The sequence below is a fragment of the Sinocyclocheilus anshuiensis genome, unplaced genomic scaffold, assembly GCF_001515605.1.
Source record: "Sinocyclocheilus anshuiensis isolate Anshui unplaced genomic scaffold, SAMN03320099.WGS_v1.1 scaffold1761, whole genome shotgun sequence".
Lineage (NCBI taxonomy): Eukaryota > Metazoa > Chordata > Actinopteri > Cypriniformes > Cyprinidae > Sinocyclocheilus > Sinocyclocheilus anshuiensis.
In genome coordinates this window covers 315,042-328,402 of record NW_015538073.1, presented here as the reverse complement: position 1 = coordinate 328,402, position 13,361 = coordinate 315,042, and the positions used below count along the sequence as shown (strand labels likewise).

At 37.2% G+C, this 13,361-nt stretch overlaps 2 protein-coding genes and 1 long non-coding RNA gene across 3 annotated transcripts in view; 2 read left to right on the top strand and 1 right to left on the bottom strand.

Moving 5' to 3' along the window:
- Positions 1-8,950, top strand: part of LOC107683619 (dynactin subunit 2-like) — a gene marked incomplete at its 5' end in the record, with an annotated part of 20,061 nt that extends 11,111 nt beyond the window's left edge. The window contains 8 exons of the mRNA XM_016479687.1: positions 2,317-2,467; positions 2,548-2,613; positions 3,243-3,281; positions 3,547-3,624; positions 5,548-5,619; positions 5,706-5,808; positions 6,571-6,662; positions 8,481-8,950. Of these exons, the coding sequence (XP_016335173.1) occupies positions 2,317-2,467; positions 2,548-2,613; positions 3,243-3,281; positions 3,547-3,624; positions 5,548-5,619; positions 5,706-5,808; positions 6,571-6,662; positions 8,481-8,567 (688 nt within the window). The remainder of the gene's footprint in view (positions 1-2,316; positions 2,468-2,547; positions 2,614-3,242; positions 3,282-3,546; positions 3,625-5,547; positions 5,620-5,705; positions 5,809-6,570; positions 6,663-8,480) is intronic.
- Positions 8,951-10,140: 1,190 nt separating this feature from the next.
- The window catches only part of LOC107683615 (uncharacterized), a 22,339-nt gene continuing 19,118 nt past the window's right edge, over positions 10,141-13,361 (top strand). The window contains exon 1 of the long non-coding RNA XR_001633739.1: positions 10,141-10,600. This is a non-coding gene — a long non-coding RNA (uncharacterized LOC107683615). The remainder of the gene's footprint in view (positions 10,601-13,361) is intronic.
- Positions 11,981-13,361, bottom strand: part of LOC107683614 (methyl-CpG-binding domain protein 6-like) — a 28,504-nt gene continuing 27,123 nt past the window's right edge. The window contains exon 15 of the mRNA XM_016479683.1: positions 11,981-12,404. Coding sequence (XP_016335169.1) covers positions 12,345-12,404 — 60 coding nt within the window. The 3' untranslated portion in view covers positions 11,981-12,344. The remainder of the gene's footprint in view (positions 12,405-13,361) is intronic.

The window sequence follows — 13,361 nt, the reverse complement described above, 5'->3', positions numbered from 1 at the left end:
AAATTTTTTAAAACATTAATCTTAACATGAATTTATGGATTTAATTGCACTCATGCCACCTCTGATCCTCATTAAATGTCTGAAAATACACCTACATGCCACTTTTGTGTTCTTCTGTGCCACCTCTGTACAAATTAATTTTAATACTGATTTCATTTGATTAGTAACTTATTATTCTTGTTCTTATTTTATGGTTTTAATTAGAATTTTTAAAAAGCTTATAAAATATAATTTTTTACAAATTTGACAAAAGATTACATACTTTTAATAAAGTTAGAAAAATGCCATTACAAAGGTAAAAAAAAAAAATCCACTGTAAATCACTTTAAGGAGTCAAATATCACCTTGTAATGGGAAGGCTAATTTTTGATCAAATTTTGGATTATTGATTAGAAGGTGCTCCTAAATTTTTGACTGTGCTCCTACATTTTTAAAGTTTTTTAAAAGAAAAATAAGCGTAGAGCCCTGCTTAATGAAGTTTTTATAATAATAAACTTACAATTACATAATGTTTCTACTTCAGTTCGTTTTTTTTATATAATCATTTAAATAGTGGCTGTCATAAAAACTTGATGCATTTATTTAAACATAAATTAAACATTGAAGAACAGTAAAAATTATAATGAATATGTTATATGGTTATATTTATTATTATAAATATGTTACATTTTTTACATACTGGTAAAAAATGTATATCCTGAATGCACTTTAAGTCGCTTTGGCGTCTGCTAAATGCATAAATTATTAAAATTATAATTATTATAAATTATATGGTGCATATATTTAGCAAAATGCCCCTCTCTACAGTTTATTTTTCTAGCTGACTAATGAGTTTATGGTCACCGAATATGTTTTTCTGAGGTAAATGTGACGTTACGTGACATTGTTTACAAGCCGTTATATTGACGTCTTTGCGCGGCTGAAGAACTGATTGAGAGATTACACGAGACAGGATACGGATTGTAAAGTTGTACTCTTTCTTTTAACTTACCTTCGGATGTTTAGTCATGTTTATTTTGTGCTATAACTAGTATTAAAGCGGAGGAGATGGTCAGTTCACTAAGGCACTACAGCGATCTGTCACTTCACATTAAACCGCACCAAAACGACATTTATTGTTTGAATACTGCAATACAATGGACAGAATTTGAAATCTGAGACTTTGTTTCATATTAAAAGTACCAAAGCACAATGCTTATTGCGATATATTGGATGGGAAGTGCCCTTCAACGTTCCGTCCATTAACTGAAAACAGGCTAGACTAATCGATTATTGGGATTTAAGAATCGATAATGTTTCTTAAAAACGAGAATCGATTAAAAATTAGATATCTATATATTTTTACCCAGCCCTAGTAAGTACATGTAGTTAATTAATATTACTCTGTACTTAAATGCATAATTACACTGTAACAAGGGCACCTTAAAATAAAGTGTAACCAAGATTTTGGTAAAGTTACATTAAATAAAATACATTTTAGTCTTGCCTTTTATTGTCACTGATATTGCTTGTTGATATAGTCACAGACAGTTGTCTTTTAATGACCTAATTGTCCTCTCGTCATTAGCCGGGTTTCCATCCAAAGTTGCAAATTTAACTTATGCGCAAAACTGGAATATCGCATAAAACTTTTGCGAACAAGCATCGTTTCCATCCAACAAGTCAAAGAGAACAAAATCGTCACTTCCTGATAAACTGACACTATAAATCACTAAGAAAAGTAGGAGAATATAATAATTTTCATATATAATAAATGACTTGCGCCTCAGAGCGAGAAAGACGAAACACAATGAATGCGGTCATTGCTTTCGGAGGTGGATGCTGCTGTTTGGGAACGCAGTCGTGTAAGACATTTCTGGGAGGCAATTATACAGAAATACTTTGATGATAGACTTTACTCGTGCATTTCCGAATTACCATAACAACATTTCAGATGCTGTGGAATGAGATCGGTCCGCTGGTTAGTCAGGTTTTGCTGTCCCATAGCACAACGTCACATTACTTTTTTGATGCACTTGGAGGAATTTATTCGCAAAATGCATTTCCATCTCCCATTATTCGCATCAACCCTTTTTCGCGCAAGTCAAAAACCACCTCAAGTGAGCGTAAAAACTTAAATGCGAATTAAGGGATTTTTATTTGAAATTTGGAGTTTCCGTCACTCGTTTCTCATGCGATATACTTCAAAATGCGCATTAAAATAGGGTGATGGAAGCATAGCTATTGTCTCGTTTTAGTCATGGGAAAAAGGTTTGTCCGCAAACATTCTTTGTCATAGATTTCTCTAACGAAGCTGAGCGTTCTGTATGTTGGCAGGCGGTTGTTGACTCAGCTGGAGGTGGCTCGGGGCGTGAGGAGCGGAGCGGGTGCAGAAAGCAAGACAGCGGCACCCAAAGGACCAGACGGAGTGATTCTCTATGAGCTCCACAGCCGACCGGAGCAAGAGAAGTTCACAGAGTCTGCTAAAGTACGGCCTTTATGAAACACCCAGTGTGATGTCACTTCCTGTGGCCGTGTCTGACGCAGACGTTCTTTGTGTGACCGCAGGTCGCCGAGCTGGAGAGACGGCTGGCCGAACTGGAGACGGCGCTGGGATCCGGCTCAGAGAAACAGGTGCGTGAGACACGCTCACTAGCACTGCTGATGATTTCTAACTCTCTAAATGATCAAAACTGCTGTCAGTCCTGTTTCACACTCAATCTAATGCATGTCTTCTGTCGTCTGATTGATAGTTCATTGATGACTCGTTTATCCAGTAAAAGCTCTTTTAGTGTAATTGTACAAACCTCCAGCTCGTCTCAAATCTTGACTGATTTTTATCAAGTAATACGACACATGATTTGAGGAATCAGCAGGATGAATTAGGCATGAAAGTTTAACCCTGTAAAGTCTACTGTATCATATTTAATACGCAAGGCCTCTGAATGATCAACATGATCAAAATGTTGCTGTTAAACCTGTCGCACACAATCTACTGCATGTCTTCTGTCGTCTGATTGATAGTTTAGAGTTTTTTATCCAGTAAAAGTTCTTTTTAGTGTAATTGTACAAACGTCCAGCTTCAGCTGGAGCTTCTCGTGTCTTTCTGCTGTCAGATCTTTACTGGTTTTTATCAAGTAAACGTCAGAATAACTGCAGTCATATTTCCAGATGAACACTTACTGGACTGAAGCAGCTCAGCTTTACTTGATTTTCCATCAATCATTTGTGTGTGTGTGTGTTTGTGTGTGTGTGTGTCGTAGGGTCCGCTCAGCTCTGGGGTTCAGGGAGCCAGTCTGATGGTAAACACACACTCATCACTATAACAGCACCATCAGTATTAACATTCAATGTCTTTACACAACGAGAGAAATTTCACAAAATTGACCCTTATGACTGGTTTTGTGGTCCTGGGTCACATTTATGAAATAAAAAGGAGTTTAACATGCAGTCGCCAAAAATACAACCATAGCATAAAAAAAGCATTCAATACCACATGAAAACTTGCATTGCTGGCTGTGAAACGAGTGGATGTGGTCATGTGATCAGGTCTCTTGCCGTCTGCAGGACACTATAGAGCTGCTGCAGGCGCGGGTCGGTGCGCTGGACGCTGCCACGCTGGACCAGGTGGAAGCCAGACTACAGGTGAAACCAGAACCCTGACCAACCGTCTCAAGTGTGTTCCTTCAGTGTCAGGCCTTAAAGGGATAGTTCACTCAAGAATGAAAGTTCTGTCATTAATTACTCACCCTCGTGTCGTTCCAACAAAACAGCATCATGTATGTATGCATAGTTTAATACAAAGGGCTGAAAGCCAATCACACAAGAGTACATTTTTCATTTAAAAACATGAGATGCAGTGGGATGGCAAAAAACCCCGCCATAAAGTCTCGAGACGTGTTTTTTAAAAGTTGAACTTGCATTCATTTTACATGGCTTTCTAAACATGCGGCTCTTTTGTGCGAGACGCGCAATGCTGATAGATGTCCCTCTAGAAAATGCGCGAAATATGTGTTCTGTGTGAACGGCTTGGCTTTTTGATGTAAACAAGATCTTCTCCGCATTCATGTTTTCTTTTTCCGCAATATTTGTAATGAACAACACAGCAGCGCCATCTAGTGGCTTCAACTGGATATGCCAACAAAAGCATTCAAATGCAACGGCACTTACATCGTCATCGCATCTCGTGCACCACTGAGAAGCTGCCTGATGAACACCTAAAATTCGAATGCAACGTTTTTGTATTCGAATGTGGATTTTTATTTTAAATTCGGCGAATATTCAAAATTATAATTTTTTTTTGACAGCCCTAGTGTCAACGTATGCAACGTATGTACGTGGATACACTGTTTACGTTCAGATCAAAGCATAACATAAACAGTGTATCCGCGTGCATATGTTGCATACGTTGACACTCTCCAAAAATGCCACTAGGGTGACGAATTTATTCAGACGAATTGTTGAATAAAGTTGTTATTTTTGTTTTCTTTGCACACAAAAAGTATTCTCGCTGCTTTGTAAAATTACGGTTGAACCCCTGATGTCACATGGATTATTTTAACGATGTCCTTGCTACGTTTCTGTGTGTTGATCGTGTTAGGATCCTTGCTGTCTACGGAGATTAGAGAGCTCTCAACTCACATTGCGATATTTTGTTTTTCTGCAATATATGAAAAAAAAAATCACCAAATGACTTGAATAGCTCTATTTTGAAAAAAATAATCAATGATTGGGGTGATATTGTAGGTGAGTAAATCAGCATAGAAAATAAACAAATTACAAGCATAGATATAATAGAACAAAGATACAAATAAAATAAACAGTGCTTTGTATTTTTCAGGTAAGTCTAACAGTATTCAGGTACAGAAATTGAATAACCAAATGTAAAATAACTAGTGCTGTCAAACGATTAATCGCATCCAAAATAAAAGTTTTTGTTTACATAATATATGTGTGTGTTCTGTGTATATTTATTATGTATATATAAATACACACACATACAGAATATACTTTTAAAATATTTACACGTATATCAAGATGATGTTTTGGCTCTGTAGCATCAAAAGATTTTATTATTATTAATCATTGAAATATTATTACTATTATTATTGTTTTACAATTATTATCGTTTGCAAGATTAGAGTTCTGTGGCAGCAAAATATTTCATTGTTATTAATAATTGTATCATTATTATTATTATTATATAATTGTTTAATAATAATTATGTTAGCACCAAAAGATTTTATTATTATTAATCATTGTATTATTATTACTACTACTACTATTACTCTATTACTACTAAACTCTATAGCTGCAGGTTTTATTATTAATCCCCAATAATAATAATTATTATTATTTTTATATAAATGCTTAATAAATTAATTTAAATTAATTTAAATTAGTTATTTTTTATTAAACCTGAATAATGAGAAGAATAAGAATTATATTTTTTTTATCAAATTATTAATTTGATAATTTTTTATAATATTTTTGTGAATGTCGTGTTTAAACGGAGCTGTTATTGCGAGTGCAGTCGACGCTGAGTGCTTGTCTTTGTTTTTTCTTCAGAGTGTTCTGGGGAAGATGAATGAAATCGCCAAGCACAAGGCGGCCATCGAGGACGCAGAGACCCAGAACAAGGTGCGTCCTGCGTTCAGCATAGAGACGGTCCTGGAGTTAACGAGCTGACTGACGAGTCTGGTCTGTGGTCTGTGGTCTGTGTGCAGGTGTCTCAGCTGTATGACGTGGTGCAGAAGTGGGATGCGATGGCCACGTCTCTCCCGCAGCTGCTGCAGAGACTGCTGGCCATCAGAGAGCTGCACGAGCAGGGTATCCTCAACACACTTCACTCAGATGCTTGCTTTGGGGCTTAAAGGGGTCATATGATGCTATTTTAAAGATCATTATTTTGTGTATTTGGTGTAACAGAATATGTTGACATGCTTTAATGTTCAAAAAACACATTATTTTTCAAATACTGTACATTATTGTAGGTGCTCTATGCCCCGCCTCTCTCAAACGTGTCATTTTCAACAAAGCCCCCTTCTTTGACATGCGCAGTCTGCTCTGATTGGCCAGCTGACCCAGTGCATTGTGATTGGCCGAACACCGCAAGCACGCGTCGGAAATGTAACGCCCCTTACCATAATCGCCAGCTTCATCTTTCAAAGTAAATATCAAGACAGTTAATAATGTCGTTAGTTTTACCATCAGTTCAAGCCTGAAAGGACAATAGAGTCGCGTGACCGACACAGTGATGATGCAGTACACAAGTAAAAGTTACGCCGCCTTTCTTTGCTTGAACATTTGGGCGGTGTTATACAAATCTTCCCACATCGTGACGTAGATATGTGGGGGCGTGTTAGAACGAGCCTTTTAGGTAGGTGTGGTGTACTCTTAACTTTTATAAAAAATATCTCTTTGGATTTGAGACTTTAGTCTTTGCAACTTTACAGATCTTCTTTATGCACCAAGAGCTTGTAACACTCCAAAGAGAAAGGAACAATCGAAATCGCATCATATGACCCCTTTAAATACACAAAAAAATGTGTGTATTATGTTATGTTTTTGATCTCTTGTTTTGTGGTGCAGCGATGCAGTTTGGGCAGCTGCTGACCCATCTGGACACGACGCAGCAGATGATCAACAACTCTCTGAAGGACAACAGCACTCTGCTCACGCAGGTCTGTCCTCAAACACCACTGACGCAAACACTCCCCGCAATAACTCTTTCCCCGCCAAACATGGAATTTTCCGTGTTTCTGCTGTTATCAGGGATAAGACAAATAAGTTACCAATCATATGAAATTAGTATTAATAAATTAATTTGTACTACAGAGGTGGCACAGAAGAACACAAAAGTGGCTTGTAGGTACATTTTCAGACGTTTAATGAGGCTCAGAGGTAGCATGAGTGCAATTAAATTCATAAATTCATGTGGAGATTAATGTTTTAAATATACAATTTTGAATACAGAAATATGATTTAAATAACTGAAATTATACGCTAAAAATGAAACTAAATCCGCCAGCAGGTGGCGGGCAAGTCACTGATTTTACAATTGAATCATTCATTCGATTGATTAGTTCGAACGGCTGAATCATTCATTCAGTTGATTCGTTCGATCGGCTGAATCATTTAGGAATGAAGCAAGTGACTGTCTTTATGAACTGACGGAAATCTGTCGTAGCGACGGAACTTTAATCCCTGTGTTATACGCTAGGGGGTGCTATTACGCATCTCCTGAATGAGTCGATCAAAAACACAGACCAGGAAGATGCAGAAACAAGCGATCTCATATGAAAGCATATGCATATGAAAAATAATGTGATCATCAACACTAACTGCTAGAGGTGTAACGTTACATATATTTTTTCAGTTCTGTACGCATGTGTACCGAACAAATCATTACATTTTTTTCAGGAAATTCAGACAATAAATGCCGTTTTGGCGCTCTGATGAGGCACGACAGATTATTACTAGTTTTAACACAAAAAATATAAAGGAATGAACAAACCACGCCTCGTGTAATCGTTCAATCAGTGTTTCACTTGCAGAAAGACGTCAATAAAACAGCTTGTAAACAAAAGAGCATTTAATTTACTTCAGGCAAGTCATCAGTGTCTACAGCTCGTTATTTACTAGAGAAGAGCATTTCACGAAATATTAGACTATATACTCATATTTCACTTTACCTGTTCGTGATGCCTTAATCATTTAATGTATGTTTCAATAAATCTGTTATGAAACAAGTTATGACAGCCACTGTGTAAATGAGGTCTGTTTCAATAACAAATAGAAATTGTATCATTTAGAAGTTAATTTATAAACTGCATTATGTGCGATTTACATGTTTGCATACAAATTTTTAATTAGAGTGTTGATTATTATAGCTAAAAATAAATAGCAATTGAATTTAAGTTTGGGCTCTGTTGTTAATTGTAACCTTCCTATAGTCCCTATAGTTTAGAGCAGAAGAATCGTCATGTTTGTGTACGTTACACCCCTAACTGCATATAAATGAAAACGGCCTGATGTTAGCGAGTGAAATGTGGATCCAGAAAGCAAGCTTTGGGAGCGCTGACGGAAGTCATCTACTGCATCTTTGCTTTGATAATATTACTGAATATGATCCAGATGTAGTATTTGATAAAAATGCAATTTCCTCTGCTTTTTGCTCAAAATGTTGCTTTTTTATGAAACCTACCTACGTTCAAGTGTTGATAAAAAAAACAAGGCTTGAAGCTAGAATAAAACAGATTTTGTTTTTGTTTAAAAGTTGAGGGTCTGATCTTTATTTTGATTTACAAAGCGGAGAGTTCCGGTCCTTGATTCTGATTGGCTGAGCCGCGTTCGAAGCTGTTGTAAAATACTCTACAAAGTAACATACACCTTTGTTTACGTCTGTGTGTTGCTCGGCAACCACTTTGTAGCAACCACAACTGTTTCTGAGGAGCTACATTGGCGGGGAAAGAGTTAAACATGCCGTTCTTCACTCGCAGGTCCAGCAAACCATGAAGGAGAACCTGCTGGCTGTGGAGGAGAACTTCTCCGCGCTGGACCAGAGGATGAAGAAACTCTCCAAATAAAAGCCATCGGTCTGGCGTGAGGAGAGAGAGCGAGAGTGAAGGAAGCTGTTTCTCATGCCGCCCTTTTGTTTTTCTGCTGAGTGTCGAGAGCAACCGTCCCCACACTACAGAGCCTCCTAAAGCTTCAGCGTTCAGATGCTCTCCCTCAAACCCAGCGTCTGAGAGTTCTGATTTGAATCTCTCCATCCTGATCCACACAGGCTTTGATTTGAAGGTGAGGAGACGCTGTGTGTGTAAATACAGGCTTATCTGTACTTCTAGCTCGTTCTCATGAGCGATCGCTTGTAACCGTTATTGTGTTATTAATGTGTGGCGCTGAGTCCACGAATTATGATCATTTTCCAATAGAGAATTTCAAATGCATCTCTGGATAATAAAATGCTTCCAGAAATCTGTTTCATGTTGTTGTTGTTGTTTTGAAAGTTCACAGCATTCCACACATTTTCCTGGCATTCCCTCACAATACATTCCAGTTACATGTTCCAGTCATTAGGATTATCAGATAAGGATTATTAGATTGAGATTTTTACATTTTTGTTTTTTTTTAATATATATATAATTTACATAGATTTTTTTGTGGGTTTGTATTTTTACATTTTTGTAGTTTATTTGTAGGTTTTACACATTTGTGGCTTTGTAAACTTTTTTACATTTTTGTAGATTATTTTTTTTTTTTTAATTTTACGGTTTTGTAAATTTGTATATTTTTACATGTTTGTAGATTTGACTTTTTGTGGCTTTGTATATTTTTTTTTACATTATTAGATTTTAGTAAAATCTATTTAGCATTTTTGTAAATTTGTATGTTTTTAAATTTTTTAAATGTATTTTTTCCTTTACATTTTAGCAGGTTTTGCTAGTGCAATTTAAAAAAAAATTTCTCTATTAGAAATTTTCTAGTATAATGCTAAATATGAATATCAAAAAATAAAAGGGTTAGAAATCAATTTGTTTGACGCTTATCTTCATCCTTGAATCCTTTAAGAAGTAATATGCGTTGCCTTAAAGCATTATATATTATTGTCATATGGACATTAGTTTGTTGGCTTTGTTTCATTTAGTTCCTCAATTTTTCTCTACGATAGTTAAGCAGCTTATTTTCTTTTTCTTGCCAGTCAAAGGTTTTTAGACGTTTTAAGCCATTGTTCAAAAACCTGTAGGACTTTTTCTAAAACGCATTCCAACAGACAAAAAGACTTTGCAATGTTTTTTTTTAACTACATTAACGAACAATACTTCTAAAGCTTTAAATAATCTTAGTTGATGTTAAACATATTCAAAATTTATATCAACAGTTGTATGTGTAACATTAATTCACTGATGAAATAAGGAATAAACAATTGTATTTTTATGTTAATGTTGAGAACGATTAATAAATTATAAATAAGTGATATACAGAGCTAGTTAAACAGGACAGTTTTCTAAAAGTGTTAGTGAAATATTTAGAAAAACTTTTTGCGCAGAGAGTCGATGTGTTTTTTTTCTCCATCTTATAAATATTTAATGTTCTGAAGCAGAACAACTTAACAGTTTTGGCTGGTGACGTCTAAACAGTGACACAAAATAATCAGACGAGAGCTTTCATCATTTAAAACGTTTTAATTTGTTAAATAAAAAAAAAAAATCAACTCCCAATAAAAAAGGAAATGCTACTTGTTCACAATTCTCAAAGTATTTTCTTTACAAATCAAACATGAATATGAGAAAGGAAAGGTTTCTCTGCATGAGAAATATTTTACAAATTGATCATTTTTTCCCTAAAAAAGGTGTACAAAATAAAATACTAAAACTGTACATATATACATAAATTCAATAGTAAAATTGCATAATCAGCCTCATTATTAAATCATTATTTTAAATATTCAGTATTGATCTTGTGCCTGTGTTGATGAGCTCTGTGCAGATCCACAACTAAAGCCCCTAAAACCTAGATACACTCCTGTAACACACACAGACATTTACACATAGGAGGGGAAAAAAACACATATATGGCCCTGCAAAGACAAAACATTTGAGTGATGAGTGCGATTTGAGTCTTTCATGAGGTGCATTATGGGTTTTTAAAGGATAACGAGTCGTTTGGTCCGTCTCGGTGTCTGAGGGATTTTTGGACACAAACGTGCACCTGATGGGAGTGAAATCTTAAAGGGACAGTTCACCCAAAAAATGTATGAGTCCATCACTTGCAGTGAATGGGTACCGTCAGAATGAGAGTCCAAACAGCTGATAAAAACATCACAATAATCCACAAGTAATCCACAACACTCCAGTCCATCAGTTAACATCTCGAGAAGACAAAAACTAAAACAATCCATCAAGACATATGAGTCCATAATCCATAATAACTCTTCCTCCAGTGAAAAAGTGCATCTGCTGTTGTCTCTCACATCAAAATCCAGCTACATATTAGTTTATAGCTGTTTAAACGCAGCTTGATCTGTGCAGATTTCTCTCCTGATTCACACCAGAACACTTTTTCACTGGAGGAATTGTTATTATGGATTATGGACTCATTTTTTCTAATTGTTTCTCCATATATTTCCACAATTGCATAAATTAAATAGCCAAAATGTGCTTTATACTGTTTTGTCCTGCTTTTCAAATAAAAAATAAATGACAAAACAACAATTTAAAAATACTTATTTAACACTTAATTTTTTTTTTTTACATTTTAGCAGACATTATACCAACAAAGCACAATTTAACTTAAAATTAATTAGTAAAATAATATTTTTTGGCCATCTCTGAGACCCCCTTATTTTTACTGTATAAATAAATGCAGCCTTGCTGAGCAGAAGACACTTATTTTAAAACATTAGAAAATATTACAGATCCCAATTTGAATACTATGTGTGAATGTTATAATAAATGTATTAAAGCTGTTGTAATTATTATTATCTTTTCTTATTTTATTAAGTGCATAAAAATGTGACTGAGCAGGCTAGATTTTCCTCGCGCTTTGGACTCTGAACCCTGGCTAACGAGTTCGTGCAGCGCTGTCAGAATACATGTAATGCGTGTTTTAGAAAACATGACGTTCTGCAGTTTGTTTACTAATTGTTTAAGGCCATTTCTCCATTTGAATCATCGTACAGCAACCCCTTCCACTTCTCACTGAAGACATGAGACGCAGCACTAAGCAGTCTCTCGCTGGCGGTCTTTCTCGGACAGATTTAATGTTTCCACACTGACGACATGTTTGCTGGATTAGTGTGCACCTCTATTTGATCGTGTCACGTCATTGTTCGGTAACATTTATTCGGTATTTGTTTTTTTGCTATTTTCGGCCGAATAATTTTGGTTGCCGAATATTCGGTGCATCACTAGTTTGGACTCTCATTCTGACGGCACCCATTCACTGCAGAGGATCCATTGATGAGCAAGTGATGCAGTGACACATTTCTCCAAATCTGATGCAGAAACAAACTCATCCTAGTCTTGAATGACCTGAGGATGAGCACATTTTCATTTTTGCCTGAATTATTCCTTTTAATCAGAGCCGTCAATCACACTGGACCTCAGTCATGAAACAATAAGCAAGAGTTAACAAACAATAACCATTCCTAAACTGCTGCAACAATTTAACAATAGTCATCATTGGGTTGCCTGGTAACTGTTTGAAAATGTAACAATGTAACATCAGTCGCAATCGTGGTAACAAGGTGAATGAACACAAACAGACGGAGGAGGAGCGAATCACGGAGATTCTTCACAGTGCGGCGCAGACGGTGTTGCCGTGGCAACAGTGCTGGTGTTGGCGGGAAAGTACGGTTGGCTCTATCGGACGACGCGGCGTCTCTTCCCTCTGGCGGGCCGCGCGGGTCTGGACAACGCTATCTGCATCACAACACATCAGACACAGGGTAATGCAACTCAGAGTGTGGTGTGTGTGTGTGTGTGTGAGAGTGAGTGAGTGAGTGTGAGTGTGAGAGTGAGTGAGAGAATGTGTGTGTGAGAGTGAGTGAGTGTGTGAGAGAGTGAGTGAGTGTGAGAGAGAGTGAGTGAGAGAGTGTGTGTGAGAGTGAGTGAGTGAGTGAGTGTGAAGCGAGAGAGAGAGTTTGTGTGAGTGAGTGAGTGAGTGAGTGAGTGTGTGTGAGAGAGCGTGTGTGTGTGTGTGTGTGAGAGAGTTTGTGTGAGCGAGTGAGTGAGAGTGTGTGTGTGTGAGCGAGCGAGCATGAGTGAATGTGTGTGTGTGTGAGTGAATGAATGTGTGAGTGTGAGTGAGTGTGTGTGAGAGTTTGTGTGAGTGAGTGAGTGAGTGAGTGAGTGTGTGTGAGAGTGAGTGTGTGTGAGTGAGTGAGTGAGTGAGTGTGTGAGAGCGAGTGAGTGAGTGAGTGAGTGTGTGAGAGCGAGTGAGTGAGTGAGTGAGTGTGTGAGAGCGAGTGAGTGAGTGAGTGAGTGTGTGAGAGCGAGTGAGTGAGTGAGTGAGTGTGTGAGAGCGAGTGAGTGAGTGAGTGAGTGTGTGAGAGCGAGTGAGTGAGTGAGTGAGTGTGTGAGAGCGAGTGAGTGAGTGAGTGAGTGTGTGAGAGCGAGTGAGTGAGTGAGTGAGTGTGTGAGAGCGAGTGAGTGAGTGAGTGAGTGTGTGAGAGCGAGTGAGTGAGTGAGTGAGTGTGTGAGAGCGAGTGAGTGAGTGAGTGAGTGTGTGAGAGCGAGTGAGTGAGTGAGTGAGTGTGTGAGAGCGAGTGAGTGAGTGAGTGAGTGTGTGTGTGTGAGTGAGTGAGTGTGTGAGAGCGAGTGAGTGAGTGAGTGAGTGTGTGTGTGTGTGTGAGAGTGAGCGAGTGAGTGTGTGTGTCT